Source organism: Perognathus longimembris, chromosome 9 (assembly GCF_023159225.1).
Source record: "Perognathus longimembris pacificus isolate PPM17 chromosome 9, ASM2315922v1, whole genome shotgun sequence".
NCBI lineage: Eukaryota > Metazoa > Chordata > Mammalia > Rodentia > Heteromyidae > Perognathus > Perognathus longimembris.
In genome coordinates, this window is record NC_063169.1 from 62,934,717 (window position 1) to 62,960,691 (window position 25,975).

Below are 25,975 nucleotides of genomic sequence, written 5' to 3' on the forward strand. Positions count from 1 at the left end.
CTGACCCCCAGGCCTCTGAAACTTACGGCTCTGCCCTTCAGGAGTAACAGCCCTCTCCTCTTCCATTAGTTAACACGACCCCACAGCTAAGTTGACTGATATTATTCTTGGACTGTTTCCTGCTGTGGTTTTGGGGTGGTATTTGTTTAAGTCACTTGCACCTTCTTTCATTAGTGACACCAAGGCTTTCAGATTAGCTAAGACTGACATGTACAGCATGTTCAAAATGCCTCTTTCCTGATTCTCAAAGCCCCTTTCTCATTCTGTCATGCCAGACTTTGTTCCTCCGGCTCTCCTAGGCCTTACCCTCCCACCCAAATCGAAGCTATGATGGGCTCTTGAAAGAACACTGAATGGCAGTTTAAGCTAGTGTCAGGATTCTTTTCCCCATCCGCCAGACCATCAGACAAAAAATAAGCAGCCTAGGCTGGGGACAGCTACAGAGGATTCTCAGTCTTTCCCGCGGCTCACGAAGTCACCTGCTTACAGCGAGTTTGCTCCACTCACCCTAACTGCCTGCAGACGCGAAGGGTAATGATCCCTTAATGATTTCCAATTAACCAAATGTGTCCATTATCTGGGAGCTTAGCTTTTTTTTTTTTTTTTTTTTTTACAATGGTACATTTAGCTCAACTCTGGTAGTTGAGCGGGTCCTTAGTTGGAATACAGCCACAAATTATGACACTAGCCTTGTGGTAAAGTGAGCTATTTCACAATCTACCTTATGACTGTTTTCACAATGCAATTTCACAGAAAGTAGAGATGATGTCAGTGAGTGAGTAAAAAGTGTAACCTGAATGCACAAATGTCAGGTGATGTGGAAAGATGTTTGTAGGGAGTTTTTTTTATCGGGCTAATAGTTGAATTAAGATGTCCCTCTACAGAGACCACGAGTTCTTGGTTCATGAATTGGATCGTGTGTATCTGACTATGACTGTGGGACCCTATCTAGATCCTAAAGTTGTCTGAGAGCCTCACGAGAGACTGTCTATGGAACTAACAAGTAGGTCACCCTGTAGACACTTCATCAGGAATCATGGAGTCTTTGGAAAGTGTTCTGAATGTTCAAAGACTCCAGCGCTCCCATCTTACTACTCTAGAGAGACCAGTTGGATGAACACGATCATTTCATAAAGTCCTTGGAAGCTTCTAGATAAATAGAAGTTACCTCCTTTCCCTCACCTATCCTTTTGTGGCCTTTTCTTTTAGGTTCCCTTTGATATTCATTTAAATCTGATTATTCCTAGATGCAAATACAGGATAAGGAAGTTTATATAGTAGTTTTCTCTAACAACATTCTATTTAAGGACTCTTTCCCAGTGACTGCAAAAGAAGAAAACCGTGCATACATGGTTCTGCCCAGTGTCTGGGAGGAAATCGGAGAACAGGGAAGACAGACAAACAGAATCGTGCCAGTGTGGGGGAAGAGAGTTGAGGACACTTTCTGGGAGGAGCACTGGTGGAGTAAACATAGTTATTAATTGTGGTATGCAGTAGTGTGTTTGCAGTTGCGGGGCAGGTGGGGTTTGGGGGAATCTGAGTGGGGTGTGACCAAGGGCAGGCAAGTTAGACCAGCAGCAGTCTGGACCTAGAGGAAGTAAAGCAGCTCGGATGGAGCTGTGCACACGGCTCCTCTCCCTGGCTCTACTTCTCAGCCTTCACATGGCAATCCACAGGTCTCTTTCTCAGGGAAACCATCCCAGGGGGCCCCACACCGGGCCTGATCCCCTGGTCTGTGTTTCCATAGTGACTGGGACTCCTCTACCTGTTCACCTCTTGTTAGGCCATCAGTTAACCTGCTCGAGGGATGATTTGTTTTCTTGTCTTCCTTGATCAAACTCTCAGATCTTGGATGAATTACTTCTAAGGGCCCGAGGAGCAAAAAGTACATTTATTTCCCAGAAGATATTCTCTAAAATGGATATTTTTAAATATTTATTTATTAGTTCATTTTATTTTGCTAGCACATGGGCTGACATCTGTGATTCTAGCTTCTCAGGAGGCTGAGATAGGAGGCTCATGGTTCAAAGTGAGCCCAGGCAGGAGAGTCCTCTCCGTGAGACTCTTATCTCCAGTTAACCACCAGAAAAATGGAAGTGGCACTGTGGCTCAAGTGGTAGAGCACTAGCCTTGAGCTGAAGAGCTCAGGAACAGTGCCCAGGCCCCAAGTTCAAGCTCCATGACCGGCAAAAAAAAAAAAAAAGTCTCATGGATTGTCTGGGTTGGCTTCAAACCTCGTTCCTCAGATCTTAGCCCCCTTAGTAGCTGGTATTAAAGACATAAGCCATTCAGCACCTGGCTATGCTTTCAGGAAATTCATAATAGTAATTTGGCATAAAGTTTGTGGAATTCTGAAAACCCTCTGATGGAAGCAGTAGGAAAGTCAAATAGTGGGTCACTCGCAGAAGAGGACCTAGTTAGAAGTGGTATCCCTGTTCCCCTTTCTAAGTCCCATCCCATGATCCCCATAGCCAAACAACTCTTTTTCCTTGACTCCCTGCTCCCTCTCAAACCTGCCCTTCAGGTTCTTACTCAGTACATTTTTAAAAAATTGTATTGTAGAGGGGATGGACAGAGGAGCGATAGTTACAGAAGTCAGGTAATGCGCACCTTTCTTTTTGAAGTGTCACCCCTTCCCTCATCTTCTCAGAACATTGTTGAATGAACAGACACATAGACATGGGAAAGCTGATAGCGCATCTCAAGCAGTCGAGAAATCCCATGGTGGAGATGGTTTCTCTTGGATTTTCCTATTGTGGTCAGGTGCAGCCCCGCGTAGCACAGGACTTTAGAGACCCGGACGAGCTCCAATGGATGGGTGATGGGAGCAGAAATTCTAGGATGTTCTGTCAGTTGCAGGTTCCAAATAGACTGGACTCACTGGATGAGATGTGAGTGGCCATGCAAACACCAGGTGAGAAATTCAATGAGAACACCTAACGGTAGCTTTCCAGTACTGACAAGCTATAATTGGAGCATCTTACCTCTCTGTCTTGCTGGAATACCAGATCCGTCAAGGGGAGGATTTTACTGCTTGATTCACTGCTGGGGTTTTGTCCCCTCTTTTTTTTTTTTTTTCCTGTGCTCAAGACAGTGCCTGACATGTGATAACGATTTAGTAAGCATCGAATACGCTCACTTGTGGCATGGAGTAGGCTCCAGTGAAGTATCTTATTTCATTGAACCTGAATCAAACCATAAATCAAGCTAACATTTGGCACCATACAGCGGACTCACACCCAAAGGATAACATTGTGCATAAGCATGTGAGGTCAAACTGTGATACCGGCTTTTGAGCACAAGGAACCTAGCAAGTGGATTCATTCAGCTCATCCATAGCAAGGCAACCGCGAGGGCTCCTTTAGTAAGAGGGCGGGTGCACTAAGGGAACCAGCCAAGGATGTGAAGCCAGAGAGACACCAACAGCAGGCAAACCTTCATCTCTTATCATTAAGACAACCACAGGGACCCCTGCCTGAGGGACCAGGGGACAAAGCAGGATGAAGCGAGCCCAGGGAGGGCTGGAATCATTACTTCCTCAGATGTAGCCCCTACTGGATACCCATGGTGGCATACTTCCCTCTCTTCCTGCCATAGTCTCAGTGCAGCCAAACCTGACTGGGTGCAGCCAAACCTGAATGACTGCCAGCCAGGGAGAAGGTGTGCTTTCCCTAGAGACAAAACAGACCCCCCCCCCAAAAAAAAGTGGGGTAGGATGGCAATGGGTGCAGCACCTAGGGAATACCCATCCCATAAATCTGTTTTGTTACACCAATAATACGTACTCATTAAGGAAAAGGTAGAGACAGCATTGGAGTGGGTAATGAAGGAGCATACCCATAATTCCACCTTACCAACTGCTAGTACTTATTATCTTCTCCTTTACCTTCTTTTCATATCCTTGTGAGTGATTTGATCTGGGGTGTTTTTTTTTTCTTCAGAATAAACCAAAATAAAAATTTCTTACACTTGTTTTGTGACCTAATTAAGATAAAAGTGCTGTAGAGTGGAGAGCTCTTTCTTCCTCCCCTTTGTTCTGTAACATAAACAAGTTACTTCATGTGTCTCTGTGGGAACTGGGAATTAGGCAAGCGCTTAGACTCACAAAAACTTTCAGCAAGTTTGACTCTCCGCTTGGATACCAAGCAATTAAGTAGAAGATGAAAGATGAGTCCAACTGGGTTTATTCTCTGATAATGCAATGGGAAACCACAAGGGAAGGGCGCCTAATTTAGCTGTCAATAGGAAATCACTCTCCACTTTCAATATTATTTGAAGGACAGTTTGAAAATAAAAGGAGAAGACAGGTTAGGAAAATAGAGCAAATGTGTGTGTATGCAGTTCTTGGTAGTTTATATCTTAGTGTCACACGTAGCATTCTTTATTTGAGGCTTGTCCAATTCTGCATGACAGGCTCTCTAAGAGGGGGAAAGTCAACAGTCATTCGCTGCTCCCATGATCTTGGGGCTCAGTGTTTCCCACTAAGTCACAGGTTCAAGAGAGGGGAGGTCATCAGGTTTTTGCAGAGGATGCCAGAGTTCTGATGGACTAGAATCAGCACCCCCCGTCATGGTGCGCATTTCAGACCACTTGGATGAGGTCTGAGGCCCTTGCTGAAGCCTTCAGTGTTTTTTTTTAAGTCCAAGAAAGAAAGGAAGGGAGGGAGGGAGGGAGGGAGGGAGGGAGGGAGGAAGGAAGGAAGGAAGGAAGGAAGGAAGGAAGGAAGGAAGGAAGGAAGGAAGGAAGGAAGGAAGGAAGGAATCAGCTCAACTCAGGAATAAGTTCTACTTTCCTAGAATGCACTCTGCCTCTGGCCTTGTACAACTTTCTTCCCCAATGGGCTTGAGCTAATGACCTGGCTGGTGAAGGAATCCAAATGAATCTAAGCGCCAAGCATCCCACTTCGGCTCTAGAAATGGTGGTCACCCCTGTATCATTTTACTTACTCATGAGCCATTGTGGTCAAGCCTGGGAAAGGGGAATGAACACTGACTGTCATCTCAAGGACGGCCATGGTTGGCAGGAAGGTTATGGACCCGTTACAAAATGGATTTAAATTTGCCCCAAGCAGCTTGTTTGTGTCTCCCTGCCAGCTCACATCCTCGCCCCTGTTGCCTGGGAGAACGGCCCGAGGACCCTCCATTGCTAGATATTTAGAAAGGGTGTGAACAGGGGGCCACGAGGAGCTCAGTCTTCTCCTGGGCCCCAGAGTATCTGAAGAATTGGGTTGGAAAGAATGGGCAAATGGGCATTGTCTCCACTGCCAGGATGTCAAAGGGGTTGTTACTCTGAACCTGTTAAAGATTCTTGTTTTAATGAGTATTTTGGAAAACACCGCTGCAGATTTCAACAGATATGCAAGCGCCAGGTACATGGTTTTAGTGTTTTCAAAAGTATAGATTGTGTTGAATGCCTTTAGTGATGAATGGATTCGATGTGTGTTATCTCCTGGGGTTGGGGGGTGGGGGGAGATTGTGTCTAGAAGGCGACTGCATTCTCCAGGGATAATTCCCTCATTGTGTTGAGAGCAGCCAGTCCTCCTGGGGAGACCTTGAAGATCTGACCCATTGAGGTTGGAAAGCAAGAAGCAATTTGTAGCATATTTGCTTACTTGCTATCTAAAAATTGCTCATTTCAGAAATAACTTAGACTTGATTTCATCACTCCAGACAATAAAGACCAGATACCTGAAAGAATAAAGCATAGAACTAATGATTGTCCTGAAGAGATGAATCCATAGAGGAAGTCCTGAACTCAGGGGACCCGCAGTGACTGCCCCTTGATGGCCAGTTCAGCCCACCACAGTGCTGGTACATGAGGGCGAAGTTCAATCATAACCTGATTGCAAGGGAGAGCGGACAATGAAAAGATAGTGTGCTGAAGAATAATAGGCCGGTGCATTTGTCTTCTAAAATCCTTCCAACCATGCCACAGGCAGATCTTTTCTGCAGTAGAGGGTGAAGAACTAGATTTTCAGTTAGGTGATTTGCGTACCATAACTAATATTTATAGTTCGGGTTCTATTGTTTGATGCAGTAGTCTGGAACAAATAAAAAATACTTTCACTTTGCATTTCCTATGCTTGACTGCTCGTATCTGCCACAGACGCCTGTCTTTTGCTCGGAGTAAATGCTTCGTAAATTTGTCATGGCGAACTCACTTGCCATTAAATCTCTCTCTCTTGGAAAAGAGTCCTTTAGAAAGGAAAACACGAGGTTATTTAGCCTCTGTGTTGGCCAAATGTAGTGTTTGGTTCCTATAACAATGGCAAGACTGATTTGTAGTTGGTTTCTGGGTATGGGTAGCAGAACATGTATTGATTTTTAATATATAACTGCAATGCAGAAGAATGTAAGTGCATTACTTCATGCTTTCAGGAAGAAGGTCGATATGTCCTTCAAAGGGACTTCAAATGGCACTTTTTACTATGCAGTTGACTTCAAAACTTATCATTGATTCTGTGGTATATTTTTATAAATTGTACTATCAAATATCATACCTTTCTCTTTTTTTTCCCCAAAGTAAAACAGTTGTAATAAACTAAACATGAATTCGGAATGTTGTGCCAGGTATAGCTATATATGCTTGTAATCCCAGTACTGAGGAGGCTAAGACAGGAGGATCGATCATGAGTTCTAGGCCAACCCGGACTACATAGTGGGCGTGAAGCCTACTGTTTTCAAAAGAAAAAGAATTTTTAAAAAATTTTTGTCAATGGGCTGTTGCATCAGAAAACAGTTGGTTTTTATCAATTGTCTCAGAAAATGCATCACAATGGCAGTATGTTGAATCACAAGATAAATAATTATCACCCCCATTGAGATATGGGGGTGAATTCAATTTATTTTGTTCCATGTATAGAGTTTGTGCTTTGAAATGTTCTTTGTAATTCCTAGAACTATTGCATCGGAATATGTAAGGATAATCCTAAATCTGCCTCATCAAATATTGCTTAGGGGAAGCCAGTCTTTCCTTGTGTCCCAGAACATATTCCTTCCTTTGCTTCCCTCCAACATCCCCACCTTTACCCCCGCTTCATTGGCTGGCTTCTCCCAGCTGTTGCTGGGCTACAGAGTTACCATCGGTCTCAGTTAGGACCCTGCAACTGTTCTGTCCATTCATCTTCCTCTCATTCTCCCCAGCCTACCGTACAAACCCACTGTGGCCTCATTCGTAAGGCTCTCTGGGGAGCTTTCTAGAAGGATGGATGGGCCCATTCTTCATGTGGTGGTAGTGACTCCATAACCCTTCCCAGGGGATATTACTGTTTTAACTGATGACTATTACCTTCAGCCAAGAAGAGTTGTTTTTTCAAAAACGGATTCATTGAGTAGCAACTCTCTTGTACAACTACTTAAAGATAATAAAGGTGTATTTTAAAAAATCAAGAAGAAGCCGGGTACTGGTAGCTCACACCTGTAATCCTAGCTACTCAGGAGGCTCAGATCTGAAGACTGCAGTTTGAAGCCAGCCTGGGCGGGAAAGTTCTTGAGACTCCTATCTGCAATAAACTACTCAGAAAAAGCCAAAAGTAGCACTGTGGCTCAGGTGGTAGAGCACTAGCCTTGAGCACGAAGAGGGTCAGGGACAGTGCCCAGGCCCTGAGTTCAAGCTCTGGGAATGGCAAAAAAAAAAAAAAGAAAAGAAAAAGAGGAGTTGGTTCCTAACACCTGGAATGTAACCAAAATCCAAAATGTTTTGAGTGCTGACATGATGTCAAAAATAGAAAACTCTAGACCATGAAACTGTTTCATGTACAACATCATTGATGTCTAGCTGAAACCCTTTTGTACAACTATTAAAGATGATTTTTAAAGAGAAATAAAGAGGAAAAAAATCCCCCAAAATCATTGCATTAAAAGAACTTCAGGCTAGCTTCAGGCTATGTGCAGAGGTGTATAAGAAACCTAATTTTCAAATTTAGACTTTGGTTTCATGCCCAAGCTATTTCATTATGTATAATGCAAATATGCTCTGAATCCAAAGAAATTCCAACCCTGAACCCTTCCGATCGCAAGCATTTCGGATGAGGACTATCAGCCTGTCGTAGGATTCCAGGCCCTATATAGGCCATGGAAAAGGGTTGTTTTTTTCCTCAAATGTCGAGGCACTTCTGGTCCTCTTCCATTCAGGCCCCCTGCTAGTCTGTGCCTTCCTTCCTTGCAGGCTTGTCTGCCCTGCTTCTCTGTAGCAGGTGGGCACACCCTTACCTCCTGACTGAGCCACTTTGCAGGAAGGGTTATCTTTATCCCTTCACAGGTAATCTCGCCATCGTTTGGGAGGAAGTGTTGCTGGGCAAAATCGATCTCTTCACCCAGTGTTGATATTGGCTAAGGAATTATGCGGCAAGAAGTGGCGAGGAAACCAACTCTCATGTCTTTTGTATGTCTGAAGACTTCTCTTGGATGCATAGGTGTGATGCAAGACAGGTCCTGACCAAGAGCTGTTACCAGTGCAATTAGCTATATTTAGGACATATGGGAAAGACTAGAATGCAAAGCCACTGAATGCTGGGCCATGAGGAAATAGGGTATGAAGAGGCCAGGAGGTGCTGGCTCTCAGGTGTGAAAGAACCATGAGAGGTGTTCAAGAACTATTGAGGTGGGCATCAGTGTTTCATGCCTGTGTTGATGGCTCACGCCTCTAATCCCAGCTCTTTAGAAGGCTGAGATCTGAGGATCTGAGGTGGTTCAAAGCCACCCTGGGCAGGAAAGCCTGTGAGACTCATCTCCAAGTAATCACCGAAAAGCCAGAAGTGGAACTGTGATTCAAGTGGTAGAGTGCCAACCTGGAGTATAAACAAAGCTCAGGGACGTTGTCCACCCAGGTCCTGAGTTCAAGTTCTAAGATTGGCACGCACACGCACCCACACACACACACACACACACACACAAAGTAAAAAGAACTGTAACTTTTCCCCCTCTTCTTTTCCTCTCTGCTGTGTATATGTTAGCAATGTATATGTTTAGCAATGAATTTATAGGTATGCAATAAATGTGTGTATGTGTGGCCAGACAATCTCTTGTCTATAAAGCTTGGTAGTTTTAAAACTTAGACTCATAAATCTTTAGCCCTTTACTATGTAAGGACACAATGTAGTTAGCCTGTTACTAGCATGGAACACAAGAACTCTTGTACAAGTTGATCTTAACTAAGGCAGGAGTCATGGATGAGCTAATGAATGGCTGTCCATAGGCGTAATTACAGACTGTGTTGTCTTATCAAAACTGTCCTTCAGGGCTGGGGATATGGCCTAGTGGCAAGAGTGCCTGCCTCATATACATGAGGCCCTGGGTTCGATTCCCCAGCACCACATATACAGAAAATGGCCAGAAGTGGCGCTGTGGCTCAAGTGGCAGCGTGTTAGTCTTGAGCAAAAAGAAGCCAGAGACAGTGCTCAGGCCCTGAGTTCAAGGCCCAGGACTGGCAAAAAAAAAAAAAAAAAAAAAACTGTCCTTCAGCTGGATGCCCATGGCTCAGGCCTGTAATCCTAGCTATCCAGAAGGCTGAGATCTGAGGATTCCAGTTCAAAGCCAGCCCTGGCAGGAAAGTCCGTGAGACTTTTATCTCCAAAGAACCACAAAAACCCCAGAAGTAGAGCTGTGGCTCAAGTGGTAGAGCACTAGCCCTGAGCATAAAAGCTCAGAGCTCAGGAACATGACCCAGGCCCAGAGTTCATGCCCCAGGGCAAGCATCAAAAATAAAAATAAATAAAATCTATCCTTCAGAACTGCCACTGGGTCACTCGGGAAGTTTAGCAAACTGCTGGGCAGCCACATACAAAAGCAGCTTTGGTGTTTTTGTTTCCTTGGAACATACACAGCAGCTCTCAGAAATGGCTTTTCAAAAACATACTTCTAAGAGGGGAGAAAATCCAAAAATCATTGGAAGGTAAGAGCAACTAACTTGATCTCTGAGAATTTGCACAGAAATTAAGTGGGCCAGGAAGCCAGGAAAGTGTATATGCTCCATCTAAGAGTTGATTTCCAGTGCTTGCACATTTTGTAGCTACACAGTATTAGAAGGTTCTTTGCTCCCACAATCTGGCTTGCTAAAGCATGGAAAATAGATCATTCTATGTCTTTACTACTTAGTATTTATAAATACAAAATTATGGAACTGGGCTGGGAATATGGCCTAGTGGTAGAGTGCTTGCCTCATATACATGAAGCCCTGGGTTTGATTCCTCAGCACCACTCATATAGAAAAAGCCAGAAGGGGCACTGTAGCTCAAGTGGTAGAGTGCTAGCCTTGAGCAAAAAGAAGCCAGGGACAGTGCCCAGGCCCTGAGTCCCAAGCCCCAGCATTGGCAAAAATAAATAAGTAAATAAATAAATAAAATAAAATCATAGAACTTGGTGGGCACTGGAGGTTCAAGCCAGTAATCCTGGCTACTCAGAAGCCTGCAGTCAGAGAATCTTTGTTCCAAGTCAGCCCAGACCAATCTGAGAGACTCTTTACCTCCAACTAATGAGCAAAATGCTGAAGTGAAGGTGTGACTGAAGTGATAGAGCACTAGCCCTGAGCTACAAAGCTAAGTGAGAGCAAGGGGCCCTGAGTTCAAGCCCCAGCACCAAACAAACAAAAAATGGATGGAACTTAATCTACGCAGAAACAGAGAATTAGAACATGGTTAGCTATAAGATACTTGCCTAGTATACTATACAGCTCGTTGAGCAATGGGAAGAGCAGGGGTGTGTGGGTGAGAGCTTGCAGGGCCAGCGCTGACCCTCATCTAAACAGGAAGAAGGATGTGCCTGCATTGGAGGGGGCCCTGGGTTGCTATGGGTACCAGAATGGACTATAGGAAGTTGTCTACAGCCCAGGAAGGGCCCTTCTTCTCTAGGTGCCTTCTTAGAACCCTGCGGTTGTCACCACACTGATGAATGTGGCAGGTGGAGAGGTCGTACCAGCAAGTAAGTGTCTTCTGAACTGACTGGCCCAGGCCCAAAGGAGGACCCAATGAAACAGGCCTGAAATGTTGCTCAGCTCATTTGAAAGGAAGTAGGCATTAAAACAAATTATCCCATTATGTTGTTAGCTTAAAATCACTTAATAGGTATGGTAGAAATAGCTATGTTAAAGATGATCTGCTAATGTTATTTTCCACAACCACAAATGAATGCTTTAAAATGGAACTTCTATTTGGAAGACTTTAATCCTTGGAAAGAATTGAGTTTTAGGTATCTATACATGGCCCTTAGTTCAGTGGTACACAGTGATATTCACTTCCTATAGCAGTTTGGTATTTATGGAGACCTTCATCTAAAGAACTGAATACCTTTTCAAATATAAACTTTGAAACTGTATGTGTTAATAGAACATTTTAAATTTCCGTAGCAGGAAATTTTTTATTTTTTTTTTATTTTTTTTTTATTTATTTTTTTATTAATTGGACATAAATTTTTTTACAAGGTGTTGTGCAAAGAGGGTGCAGTTACATAGTAGGGCAGTGTGTCCATTTCTTATGATATCTTACAACCTGTTTTTCTATCCCTTGTCTAGGTCAGGTTGACATATATGCAATATACAATGTATCAAGAACATATACAGTATTCACAGACTTGGTCTCTACTGTCTCTCCGTCTCCCTTTGTTAACAGTCATATATCAGGGAGATCATGCCCCTTTGTTTTCTGTGTTCTAGGCTTGTCTCACTCAACATTATTTGTTCGAGTTCCGACCATTTCCCTGCAAATAACAATATTTCACCATTCCTAATCGCTATGTAGTATTCCATTGTGTATAAGTACCATATTTTTTGGATCCATTCGTCTGTGGAGGGGCATCTGGGTTGTTTCCATATTTTAGCTATTGTGAATTGTGCCGCGATAAACATGGTAGTACAAATGCCTTTTTGATATCTTGGATTTTGCTGTTTAGGATAGATGCCTAGGAGTGGTATGGCTGGGTCATAGGGTAGGTCTATATTGAGCTTTTTGAGAAACCTCCATACTGTTCTCCAAAGTGGTTGTACTAATTTGCACTCCCACCAACAATGGAGAAGGGTTCCTCTTTCCCCACAGCCCCTCCAGCATTTGTTGTTTCCTGAGTTCAGAGTATAGGCCATTCTAACTGGGGTGAGGTGGTATCTCAGGGTTGTTTTTATTTGCATTTCCTTTACTAGCAGGGATGTTGAGCATTTCCTCATATGTTTCTTTGCCATTTTTATATCTTCTCTTGAGAAGTCTCTCTTTAGCTCTTTTGCCCATTTCCTAATAGGTTTATTGGGCTTGGAGGGGCTTAGTTTTTTGAGTTCTCTGTAGATGACCGATATCAGGCCTTTGTCTGTTGCTGTGCTGGTAAATATCCTTTCCCATATCGTTGGCTGTCTTTCTATTTTGGTGGCTATGTCCTTAGCTGTGCAGAAACTTTTTAATTTGTAGTAGTCCCATTTGTCGAGTCTTTCTCCTATTTGTTGTGCCCCTGGGACTCTATTCAGGAAATTCCTTCCTGTGCCTATAAGTTCTAGTGTCTTTCCTACTCTGTCCTTCAGTAGTTTCAAGGATTCAGGTCTGATGTTGAGGTCCTTGATCCATTTTGAGTTGATCTTGGCGTAGCAGGAAATTTTTAAAAAATTACTTGAAGTCTGATTAAAGCATAGAAATTAGATCATGTAGTCTTTATAGTAGTATTTATAACTATATTTATAATATAACTATATTTATAATATTTATAATTTATAACTATTTGTAACTATTTGTATGTAGTATTTATAACTGTAAAAGCATGGGACTTAACTCTGTGTGTGTGTGTGTGTGTGTGTGTGTGTGTGTGTGTGTGTGTGTTAAGAAATGTCTTGTATTACAAGTTTTGGTTTTGAATATTCCCCTTCGGAAAGACTATCTTTATTTTTTAAGTCAAAGTTTAGTGTATTTTGTGTAATTAAAACTATATTATCTTATTTTTGGAAGAGGTGGTGGCAGTGTGTCAGACCTGGGCCTTAAATTCAGGGCCAGGCACTGTCCCTGAGCTTTTAAAGCTCAAGGCTAGAGCTCTACTACTTGAGCTACAGCACCATTTCTGGCTTCCCCCCCCCCCGCCCCTTTTTGGTGCTTAATTGGAGATAAGAGTCGCACAGACTTTCCTGCCTGACTTGGCTCTGAACTACAACCTTCAGATCCCAGCCTCCTGAATAGCTAGGATTACAGGTGTGAGCCAGTGGACACCCAGCAAAGACTGTTGTCTTGTTAACAAAAACCAATTACCCCAGCTGCCTGCAGCCAGGTATTTCAAAGTCCTGTGAAAGAGATGTGTCCATCTGCCATTCGAAACAAGCCTGCCATTTGGGAAGTGAACTAGAACCTAGCTCAGCTCCAAAGGTCTAGCTTCTTTCACCATGGGGTCTAGAGGAAACCAGCCTGAGGCCAGAGGCAGGAAGGTCCAGGCTGGCCAGCGTTAGGCACGTGTGGATTGTACTGGGTGTTCAGAGCGAGTGGGGAATCGTAGGTAGGGTGTTGCTCAGCGAAGTGTGCATTTTCAAGCTACCCACAGTGGTGTCTATTGTCCTGTTTCTCAATTGAATGATGTCATGTTTCATTTAAGGCTCTGGGTGATGCTGAAGTCTGTGGTCTGCACACTGCGGGGGGGGGGGGGGGAAGGCAGCAGGGAGAAAGTTGCAAATCAGGTTTTTGTGAAGCCTTTGTGAGCTAGAAGCTGACTCATGCAATATTTCTAAGGAAGCGCTGTGTAGACTAGTCAGGCTGCCGGCTTACCTGGGAGCGCCCAGTGCGGTCAGCTGAGAGCAGATGATGACCCACACACAGCCTTGGTGCCGTGCAGGTAGGTGCTCAAAGGAGGATTCCTGAAGAACCAATCCCAGGATGCACTCCCTCTTTCCCTCTCTGGGAAGGGACGGGCGGTGGGAGAGACTGGTCCAGCACTGGGCACCGAGGCTCAGCTGGATAGAGCGCTGGTGTTTTCCCAGCAGAAAGTTGTCTGCCAATGGAATTGGTGTAGCAGATGCTATTTGCTTTCCCCTCGGCGTCTGGGCTGCAGGTGCTCCTAAGTGGTTTTTGTCTGGTGAGCATTTGCTTCGGATCTTCTCCTTCGAGGAGGTTGACATAGCAAGATTACAGATAGTCAGGATGGGGAGAAATCTAACATCGTAGCACGCTGAGAGTTTTAGTGTGCTTTCTTTTGTGAGGTTCACGCAGGCTAAGGCAGGCTACGCTGGACGAACAAAGTAAGTCTTGGAAAATCTTAGGCTTAGCAGCTGCAGTGTTGAAATTTCGTCTACAGGCAACCAAAGTTGACTGAGTCAACAAATGGAACTTCTATTTTGCATGTGTATTGGTTGGAAATACTTTTGTTAGAAGCAGGGGACAAGGAGAAAGGAGACATGCATTGTATGTGATTCTGATCTTAATTATTGGAATTACTGGTGATTTGAAAGTATATATTTGACATGCCTTTTGTGATCACATGTTCAATATAAAAATCACTAATTTTCATCTATAATCTTTCAAAAGTTGATACAAGTGGAGGTTATAATTATAATTTCCTTCAGTAACACTGACAGATTATAAAAGTGACACACTTATTGAAGAAAAATATTTACAGGCAAAGAGCAAAGGAAAAAATATGCCTTCTACTTGATAAAATGAATGCCAATTTTTTCCTTACATATCCTTTTGGCCTTTTGCTGAAGTGGAAAATGAAATAGGAGTGTCTAAAGTTCAAAATGGGATCACATTGTATTTATGCTTCGGAAACCACCGATCTTATTCACTGTGTATCTCAGGTGCTCCTATGCCTTTAAGGATTTAAGAGGACATGACATTTAATCATTTTACAGTGTGCTTTCCAGAAGGATTTATTTACTCTGACCCCTATTGTTTGACACTTCAATTTCTCTTCCTCCACCTTTTTTTCTTGATGAAAATATTTAATGTACTTTGTGGATAGATTTATTTACTCAGAACACCATTGTTAGCCAGTTGGAATTCTCCTCTTCTTCCCTCCTCTTTTTTTTTTTTCTTTAAGAAAAATGTTATTTTGCTTCAGGCCTTCTTTCCAACTGTGCAGAGATGTTTGTGGATGGAGTGTGTTTGGTGCAGATGGAGTTTGCATGGCTAACGGTCGTGGCGTAGGCGCTGCCTTGACACCAGTATTTGCACACGAGCAGGAAGGTGCTGTTCAGAGGGAAGCTGGAACAAGTGATTTTACATTACATCCCCAAGGGTTGCTTTGGGGTTGTGCTGCGTGGTGGCGTTCTGTTCCCTTTGCCTTTGGCACTGGTCACTGATAGATTTCTTCCTCAAGACCCGGGCCTCGCAGGCCCTAGAAGCAAATGGCTGCTCTGGAGGCGGCTCGCCCCGGGGCTCCAGTGACAAGTGGCTGGTGTGCCGTGCCCGCCAGCGCTCGCTGGTCCTGGAAGTCACTTCTCCAAGGTTGGATGGGACTTAGGGAAGACTCCAGCCGCCTGGCTTACTGCGAGGAATCTCATGGTGAACGTTAACCCCAAGAGGCCGAGCCAGGGCACACACACGTCCTCTCACCGGAAGAGAGCTCATCATTTACTCTCTGCTCCGTCCTCTGTCCTCCAGTTGGGAGTGTATTTATCCGTGTGCGCGTGCGTGGTTCCTCCTACTAAGAGGGTAGATCTAAAAGTTCCTTTTCTATCTGTTTCAGAAATCTGTACCCAAACCACAGTGAGTAATGGACTAGACACCAGAAACCCAGGTCACGGAGTCACAGTTCACTTACCCAACTTTCTATTGTTTTCCCCCTTATCTATATCTGTGTGTGTGTGTGTGTGTGTGTGTGTGTGTGTGTGTGTGTGTGTGTGTGTGTCCTATCCTAGGGCTTGAACTCAGGGCTTGGGCACTGTCCCTGCTTTTTGCTCAAGACTGTCATTCTACTACTTGAGTCACAGTTCCACTTCCAGCTTTTTTGGTAGTTAGTTGGAGATAAGAATTTCTTCCCAGGCTGGCTTCAAACCCCAACCCTCAGATCTCAGCCTGCTGAGTAGCTAGGATTATAGGCATGAGCCACCAGCAGCAGGCTTCATCCACTAAAGGAATTAATGATACACGTAAAAGAATGTTGAATTGTTCACTAGTTTTTGAAACAGGGTCTTGGGCTGGGAAGATGGCCTAGTGGCAAGAGTGCTTGCCTCGCATACATGAAGCCCTGGGTTCGATTCCCCAGCACCACATATATAGAAAATGGCCAGAGTGGTGCTGTGGCTCAAGTGGCAGAGGGCTAGCCTTGAGCAAAAGGAAGCCAGGGACAGTGCTCAGGCCCTGACTCCAAGGCCCAGGACTGGCCAAAAAAAAAAAAAGAAAGAAAGAAAGAAAAGAAAAAGAAACAGGGTCTTGCTGTGTATCCCAGTCTGACCTCAAACGCACAATCCTCCAGCCTCAGCCTCCCAAGTGCTGGGATTACAGGCATGTGCTACCATGCCTGTCTGGAAGTTGTTGGGGGTGGGGGAGGGACTTTAAGGATAATTTTAATGTAGAATTATAGCAACTGCATTGTGGGAGGTTTGTCTGTTAATAGAAAGCCTGGGTTATTCCTTGCTGCAGAACAAATCACCCCCAAGTCTCAGGGGCTTGAAACAGCAACAATCATTTATAATTTATATAATCATGCATTCACTCATATGTATAATTCATACACATAACTATATAATCTTTTATAATAAGAGATTATAAACCTGTGAGTCAGAAATTCAGAAGATGCTCTGCCAAGTGGTTCGGGCTCCGGGCCTGTGCTGTAGCTGCTGTCCGAGGTGATAGCGCCAGGCCCTCTGACTGCTTCTCACTGCAGGAGTGTGGACCGGATTGGAGCAGCTGGGGCCCTTGGGCACCTGCCACACATATCACTGTGACTCCCCAGCATGGCAGCTTTAGGAAACAGACCTATTTCTGAGGTGCTCTGGGCATCCCTTCCCCTTCACCCACCTCCTACTTCCATGACGGTAGGGAGAGAGAGACAGGCAGGAAGAGAAGGACAGGGAGAAATAGGGTGGTGTTCGTCAAAGACAGATTCTCAGCGGTGGAAGTTAAGTCCAAGAACTTACTACTCAGCATGACGCCTGTAGTAAACACTACTGTATGGTGTCCTTAAACCTTTGCTAAGTGTATAGATCTTAGGATGTGTTAATATCCCCAAATAATTTTAAAAAGGGCAGAAGGAACTGTTTGGCAATAGTGGATATGTTCCCAGCACTGATGTGTTGGTTTCATCAATGTGTACTTACCTTCTAACTTACCAAGTGCTGTACATTAAATATGGACACGATTTGTTTAAATCATCTTCAAGAAAGGTAATAAAATGTTAAATGACTTTTGAAATCTTTCTTTAAAAAGGTAGCCAGGTGCCAGTGGCTCATGCCTATAATTCTAGCTACTCAGGAGGATGAGATCTGAGGATCACAATTCAAAGCCAGCCCAAGGAAGAAAGGTGGGAAGACTCTCTTATCTTCACTAAAGTACCAAAAAAAAAAAAGTCAGAATTGGAGCAGTGGCTCAAGTAGTAGAGTGTTAGCCTTGAACACAAAAGCTCAGGGACATCACCCAGGCCCAGAGTTCAAGCCCCAGAACCAGCCCCCCTGCCACCCAAAAAAGGTACAAGAAAGCCACAAAGATAGGAAAGAGTTCACAGCTACCCCATACAGCACCCCTGCTCATATCCACTACCATTTAGTCCCATGGTCCAACTAAGAAATAAGGCAATGACACCAATTTTCACTTGCACCTCAGCAAATAGCAAAAGATAAATAAGAAAACCATATCTCCCGACTTGGAAACATTGGACTTTAAAGAACCTAGCAATGATTCTGCCTTTTAAAATTAAAAATCAAGCTGTTATTCTTCAAAACCTAGCGAAGAAAACCCGCCCTTTCAGCTCCTGAGTTATCCACCACCTCACAAGCTGGTTGGAAAGAAGGACGGTTCTCAAACAGTAACAGTCAGTGTTGTCTTTGAGAGACACACAGCATCCTTCTGCATTTGGACTCAACTTTGCTTTAAAGGCTGTTATTTACAAGCTTGAGGTCCTGCCAGAAATGAGGTCTGTTGTGGGCAACCTTTGCTGGCTGATAGCTCACTGCTTGCTAAAACTCTAGTCTTTCTGTTACCTCCTCTTCCTTGAGTATTCACAGTGGTGTAATCAGGAGGAACTCACTTTAGTTATGTGTTGGTATTGAGCAAAACACATGTGCTTCATTTCCATGATTGTTCTGACCCGGAACTGAGACCAGCATTTGGTGCCTACAATAACAATGGGTAAAATTTAGAGATCTTCCTCCTCTATCTCTCCACAGTGAGAATTTCTGCCTTGTGTTGTGTAGGTGTGTGTGTGTGGCGGGGGATGGGGAGGGGGAGAGCCAGGGGGGTGGTCTTGCTTAGAAATTGTGACAGGGACTTGTAGGCTGTGGAAGCCATCAGGTTGCCCTGATAGATGTCAGCCTGGACAGTGAAACCGTGGAAAGGAAGTTATCCATCAAACCAAAGTCAGCCAGAGAAACAAGTGAGAGCCAAGAAGCATTGTTGCTCTTGATTTCTGCCAGTGACATTCCAAAGAGCAATTAAAATACTGGAGCCCGGGTGCCAGTGGCTTAGGCCTGTAATTCTAGCTACTCAGGAGGCTGAGATCTGAGGATCGAGATTCAAAGCCAGCCCGGGCAGAAAAGTCCTTGTGAGACTCTTATCTCCAATTAACCACTCAAGAACCAGAAGTGGCTCAAGTGGTAGAGCACTAGCCTTGATCACAAAGAGGCTCAGGAACAGGGCCCAGGCTCTGAGTTCAAACCCCACAATGATGATGATGAATGATGGAGGAGGAAAAACACTGGAGAGTTGAAGGGCAAGCACACAGAGGCCAAAGAATTAGAGCCCTTTCCCCTAGAAACACCAGAGGGACCCATTGTGGAGTAAGGTGCGTGAACTTTAGCTTTTTAAATTGGGAATGGTACAAAAGAGACATGAGGGAGCCTTTCAGGCTAGCTGGCACTTTGAGTTGTAAGTGTCAGTGAATCTCTAAGACCCCTGCACCCCCCCCATAGACCCCCACCCCTACCCCTCCATGCCCCCGCCACCTCCAGGCCTACCCAGGATCCGACTGACTGGCCCTCACCTGGGTAGAACCAGCTTCTTTTAGAGTATCCATCGTCAAAAGATCCACCTCAAATGGGCCATTAGCCACACTTGCCATCAAGTTCTCAGAAATTATTCTATTATTAGCTTCTGCTTGGGATTTGGGAATAGAGAAAGACATTATAAGAAGGAAGAAGCAAACTACACAAGTGTTAATGCTTCACCCAAGGCAGAAGAAAAAGCTGCCTTGCTCCATGATCTTCTATCTGGGTTTAGTTGATTCATTGTGGAAAATAATATTTTTCACTGCCCAGCAATTATCCACCACTCTGTTTTCATACTTCATTATCATACTGTGTATTAGTGAATAGATTTTTTAAGTTGTATATACCACTGTCATTGCATTCACTTTTACTTGAACAGAAATTGATAAGGAGATTGTTTAAACCAGTACCACCAGGTACTGGGGGCTCACGCCTATAATCCTAGCTACTCGGGAAGCTGAGATCTGAAGACTGACATTCAAAGCCAGCTGGGAAAACAAGCCCATGAAATTTGTATTTCCAATTTACTAGCAACTACAACACAAGGCAGAAGTAGAGGTATGTCTCCAATGGTAGAGCACCAGCCTTGAGCACAAAAAGCCAAGCAAGAACACAAGACCATGAGCTCAACACCCAGTACCAGCACACACAGAAAACAAAAGAGCTACCTGTATAATTTTTAATTTTCTAGTAGCTACATTTAAAAATGTACAACTTAAAACAGTAAAATGGGGGCTGGAAATGTGGCTTCGTGGTAGAGAGCTTGTGCAGCACGCATGAAACTCCGAGTTCAAATCTTCCTTACTACATAAACAGAAAAAGCTGGAAATGGCTCTGTGACTCAAGAGGTGAGTGCTAGCCTTGAGCAAAAGAAACTCAAGGACAGTGCCCAGGCCCTGTTCAAGCCCCAGAACTGGCCAAACAAACAAACAAACAAAAAACCACATATATATATATATACATGTGTGTATTAAATTATATAAATATTATATGTATACAGATGTATAAATATAACAGTAAAATGAAATCAGTGAAAGTAATTTTAATAAGGTATTTTATTTAGCCCATGAGTCCAAAAGATTATTTCAACATGTAACCAATATAAAATTGTTGATGAGATGTCTTAGAATCTTCGCTTCATGCTACGTCATTGAAGTCCAGTGCGTAAGTCTACTTACAGCACAGCTCAAGTACTCAGGAACCACCTGTGGCCAGTGGTCACTGCCCAGCCACACAACTCTAGAGAAAAATATGAGAAATGGTGAGTTCGGTGAACTGGAAAGAATAGTCCAGACAGGTGGAAGTCTTAAATTATTACAAGGTAAATGAGAACAAGACTAGACAGTTTTTATGGGATACATTCCCTTATTTGAGAAAACTATAATTACCTTCTAAGTCATGAGTCAACATAAATAATGTTATCCATTAGCAAATGTTGTGTCATAGTACTTGCTAGTATGGGATCTGACTTAAGTCATCTTACTTTAGTAAGTTCAGAGGCTGTTCAGTTTGAGGTAGTAAACTTGGCTAAACACTAGAAATACCAAATGTGTGGAATATTCCATTGTATGAATTGTCTAATTAGCAACCTTTCAGAATAGAGTGGTCCCGGTGGTCTCAAGTACAGGGAAAGCACCAGACCCAATTCATATTGCTGGGTAAAAATCTTTCCATAAAGGAATTGCCTATGGACCCATCGTATCTAACTTTTCCTCACCTTTGAAAGTATTGTTTTGTCATTGTTGTTGGTCATGGGGCTTGAACTCAGGGCCTAGGCACTGCTCCTGAGCTCTTTTGTTCAAGGCTATCACTCCACTTGAGCCACAGCACCACTTCCAGTTTTCTGGTGGTTAATTGGAGATAAGAGTCTGGTGGACTTTCCTGCCCAGGCTGGCCTTAAACTGAAATTCTCAGATCTCAGCTTCCTGAGTAACCAGGATTACAGGCATGAGCCACCAGTGCTTGGCTTTGAATGTATTTTAAAGGTACTATCATCTCTAGCAGCTCAACACAGACTTTTCTGTAAACAATTTTTAATCCTACTTAATCCCTTCATCAAAATCTACCATAGATAGAATATAAATAGACAAAATGAATGATAAGAAAGAAATGTGTCTCCCTGTTGTGCTCATTTCCCCTAGTCTTAATAAGGACTATAGTGCCATGGATGATAACTGTGTGAATGGCCATTTTCTAGACCGGAAGGAAGATGCATTCTTGCCTAGGTAGGAAATCAGAAGCAGTCCCAGAAATGAACATATCCACATCTATAGTTGGTGGTGGATTATTTGATGTAGATCTTTCCAGAAGTCCTGGCCTTTCACGCTTAGTGTATCCAGTTTACATGTAGTCCTAAATCACTGTCACATTGGACCCTGGAACCCATAGGCCCCAGACAGTGACCTTTCCTGTAGTGGCACCCACCCCAAGGTCACAGGTATGGTAGAGGCCATTGAGTAGAATACCCAGTTGCTTCTGCTTCTATTTTGATGTGCTCAGGACTTTCTTCACCTGACCGTGAGCACTGGCATGTATGCTCTGCTGCAAACATGCCTGTTGCATGGCTGTGTCTTGGATTTTTGCCACACTCAAGTTGGATCAAGCTTTTTAGGTCAAGTGCATTTCAACTACTAGCCAATCCATGTTTATAGGCCATAAAATTGTTATAGAGCAAATGGAATACCGAAAAACCTTTAAAAGTTTACAGCAAACTCAGACCATGTGGTGGTACCAGGTTATGCTCATTTTCCGGCCCCCTTCTCTGGCTGTTCCTTCTTGTTAACACAGAGTGAATGTCTTGATTTTGTAGTCACAATTTTAATCGTTTCTTTGTAATTGTTTACAAATATTCACAATCAATAGAATCTAGAAGAAGTCAGTATGTTGAAGGACACAAACTTGATGGTGTTATCGGACATTTAGGGCAGCTCAGTTGACCTTGGGTCCTTGTGTCCAGCAAGAGAAGAATTCAGGCAAGATATGAACATAGAAAAGGTGATGGGAACGTTTATTCGAAAAGAAACATGTCAGAGGAAGGGAACGTGAGGCACAGATTTGCCATGGGAAGACATTGCTTCAGTCTGTTTCAGCCACCTTGCATTGTCTTCAGGGTTAAAGAGATTGGCCTGGGGTTAGAGAGAAGTGGAATCCTGGAAGCTGGCTTTCTGATTGGTGAATCTCCTCTCTGTGCTCTATAAAGTAAAGGCCCTAAAGATTTAGTTAATAGTCTGTCCTTACTTCCTTGTTCTTTTGTCCTTACATAACAGGTGTCTGGCTTCCTCATTCTTTTGTAGTGCCCTGATTCATTTTGTTGTCAGCTTATTCTGGCATCTGCACATTGTATAGGCCTCAATTCCCTGACTACCTGCTTTTCTACTCTTTCATATCAGCGGCTTCTTTGTATCCTAAAAGTATTGCTACTATTTGATCTTGATTAGCAATCTTATTATAAATTCACATTTCTGTTGAAAAGTAATCATTAATTTTTTATATTCTTACTTGACCCTTTCAAATATGTTTCAGCCCCTTCTTTTTTATTTCCTTTTTTTTTTTTTTTTTTTTTTTTAGCAAAACTCACAAACATGGACTTTGGTAGTAAGGTAACTTGCCCAAATGAAGGGAATTTCTTCATTAATCACATTCTTTATTACAAGCCTATTGTTTGTGTAGGCTTGGAATCTCATTATTATTTGGCTTGAAGGAGGTGTTATTCTTGCCATATAAATGAAGATTAAAACCTTGAGTGTTTCATCAAAATAATTTCTGATCCAGGCACCAGTAGCTCACACCAGAATCCTAGCTACTGAGGCGTCTGAGATCTGAAGATCACAGTTCAAAGCTAACTTGATCAAACAAATTCAAGAGGCTTTTATCTCCACCTAACCAGCAAAAACAAACAAAAAACAGAAATGGAGGCTTCCTTTAATGCTGTGAATTCATGAAGCCTTTAAGTCCTGGGGCTTCTGGGAATCCTTAAAATGCTGTGAATTATGGTAGAAAGGCTTAAAACCTAGAACAGTACGTGTCAGAATCCCCTAAGAATCTCACAGGGTCCGGGCACTGATGGCTCATGCCTGTAATCCCAGCTACTAAGGAGGCTGAGATCCAGGTTCAAAGCTAGTCCAGGCAGGAAAGTCTGTAAAATTGTCATCTATTAACCATCAAAAAGCCACAAGTAGAGTTGTGGGTCAAGCGAATACCAGCCTTGAGGAGGAAAAGCCAAGGAACAGTACCCCGGTTCTGAGGTCAAGCCCTAGTACTGGCACACACACACACACACACACACACACACACACACACACACACACACACACACACACACACGCTCTCTCACAAATTACATGAGGTCCTTTCTGAGGATCATAAGAACCACCTGTGGTGCTTGTTATTGTGATTGATTCCTCCTGCCCTGACAGGTGGCCTTCCAATTAGTGAGTTCTGAACTAAGGGAGTTATTTCGGCGGTCACATGGAGACGTCACTGGATGTCCAGCTTCTTGAATTGCTTCTTGATCCAGCTTCTTGATCACACTAGGATCTGTCTGTGTGGGTGAAGGTTCAAGGTCAGGAGGTGGAGGGCAGATTCTGAGTCTGCATTTCCAGAAGGCTCCCAGGCCATGCCTTAGGAGCTTTGACATTGTAGCTCGGCCGCCTTTGTGGTGTTGACTCTCTCCTTGGGGCTGAGATGTGCCTGCCTTTCAGTCCCTGGTTTGATAGCATCCACGCTGCTCTTACTCATCGGATCTTTTCCCTCTCTTTCCTGCAATGCCTTGTAGATGGGCACCGGTTGCATCCGGAAGTACTGTCAGCTGTAAGTGAAGCTCCTGCTCCCACAACCACGGCCGAAAGCTCCCCAGCGCCCAAGACCATGGAGCTCTCCGACAGCGATCGCCCTGTCAGCTTCGGCTCCACGTCGTCCTCAGCCTCTTCCCGGGACAGCCATGGCTCCTTTGGCAGCCGAATGACCTTGGTTTCAAATAGCCACTTGGGCTTGTTTCCCCAGGATAAGGAAGCAGGGGCCATCAAACTGGAGCTGATTCCGGCCCGGCCGTTTTCCAGCAACGAGCTGCAGAGGGACAACCCCAGTGGATCCCAGAACATGAATGGGGACAGTGAGAGGCAGCCCAAGACCCTGTGGAAAGGGGACACCACCGGGACCCCCAAAGCAACCACGGACTTGGCCACCAGCCCTAAGCTCCTCTATGCAGATAGAGTTGTGCGGGAAATTCTGGACACCGAAAGGACTTATGTGCAAGACTTAAAAAGCATTGTGGAGGTAAGGCAAGCTTTAGTTGTTTTTGTTTTTCTACAAGTTTATTAAGAAGGAAAACTCAGGTTACACATACACACACACACAAGGGCAAACTCAAGCCCTTTGTGGTTGATGAATAGAGGCATTATTGCCCAAGGGGCATATTGTAGCTTAAGAGGCACCTAGGCCCATGCTTCCTGAGCAAATACCTCTTTCTGCTTGCACTAATCAGTTGTCAGGAACAAGGATGATGATTCTGCACGTCCCAGTAGGTTGCAGAAACCCCACCCCCGAGCTCTCCAGAGCACCCTGGAGCTAGCAGAGCCGGTGAGGATGAGGTACGGCTTCTGACTTCCTGGTGAACAGGTGTATCAGACCAAACTAATTAGCTCTCGCTTAACCACAGCTCTCGTCTTGCAACCAGGAGTTTCCAAACTCCTGATCACTTGAGTCCCAGCCCCCTCAGAAACTGAGTTCAGTGGCCTGATATATGGCCTCCATGGTGGCTTTGTGCAAAGTCCCCTGGTGACTTGAATGCACAGAGACAAGCCCGGGACCGCTGTTGTGTCTTCAACCCTCTATTGTGTGGAGTTTGGGTAGGAAAAGATACATAGGCATGTGTTTTCTTTTCACATCTATAGTCAGCATTTACGTAAGATTTGCATCAACTATTGTCATTACGGTAAGCTTGCATGAATTAGTCCGTGGGACTGGATCTTAGCTCATGTGCCCGATTGCATCCTCTGAAAATTAAGTTATTAATTTGACTTTGATTTATAAGTAGGCTTCTTTCAGCATATAGTAAGAATGAGCAGTGGAGTACAAGTGTTAATTCAGACTCCATTTATGATGAAGAATATTAACCTTTTGGAATGGAAGCATGTATCAAGTGGTAGCAAGATCCTGAGTTCAAGTCCCCCTCCGCCCCCAAAAGAGAACGTTTCAAGGGCAGATACAAGCATTAAAGAGCTACACGCTCATTTTGCTACCTAGCAATGGACAAAATTCTTTCATTTGTTAGTAAGTATTGCCTGTTTTAGACTTTTCACCTAAAATGTATTTCAGTGGCATCTTTGCTGATGAGCATATATTCTCCTCGAAATGCACACATTCTTACAGCTTTGGAAAAAATGCTAATGTATGATCACGCGTTGCCCTCCACCAATGACAGAGCCCGACTCTGTCTCTTAAAAATAGCCATGATGTAACCCCAGTAAAAATAGAAAAGACAATTAAGGCTCCATCAAAACAATATGTCGTACCAAATGTAGAATCAAGTAGACTAGTTAGGAAAAGAAATCCAACAATGATGTCATTTGTACTTGAGAGGGGAGAAAAAAAAATACCTGTGAAGTAGCCAAAACATTTTACAACCTCTTAGGAAACTTGGGGTAATTAAAGCTCTCTTTGGCATATGCTATTTTGGTCTTATTTTCTTAGAAACTTTTCTTACTAAAGAGAGCAATGTCTAGTTACTGAACTGGTATTCCATGAACATACTCCTCCAACCAGTGAGGCTGATAGAATAATAAACCTTGGGTGAAAATAAGATAAATGAAAAAAAAAATACAAAAACCTCTTGTTGTTGGAAGACATTCTCAATGTAAGTGCTATTTGAAGAGGTCTAAGTGTTCAAATC

At 43.7% G+C, this 25,975-nt stretch overlaps 1 protein-coding gene across 2 annotated transcripts in view; it reads left to right on the forward strand.

Annotated features, from left to right (window-relative positions):
- The window catches only part of Plekhg1 (pleckstrin homology and RhoGEF domain containing G1), a 174,805-nt gene that overhangs the window by 84,122 nt on the left and 64,708 nt on the right, over positions 1 to 25,975 (forward strand). The window contains exons 1-2 of one of the 2 annotated variants that reach the window (XM_048354284.1): positions 13,443 to 13,781; positions 23,861 to 24,360. In XM_048354284.1, the coding sequence (XP_048210241.1) occupies positions 13,748 to 13,781; positions 23,861 to 24,360 (534 nt within the window). In that variant the 5' untranslated portion in view covers positions 13,443 to 13,747. Of the gene's footprint in view, positions 1 to 13,442; positions 13,782 to 23,860; positions 24,361 to 25,975 lie in introns of those variants that run through there. The other variant, XM_048354285.1, reaches the window with a different exon arrangement.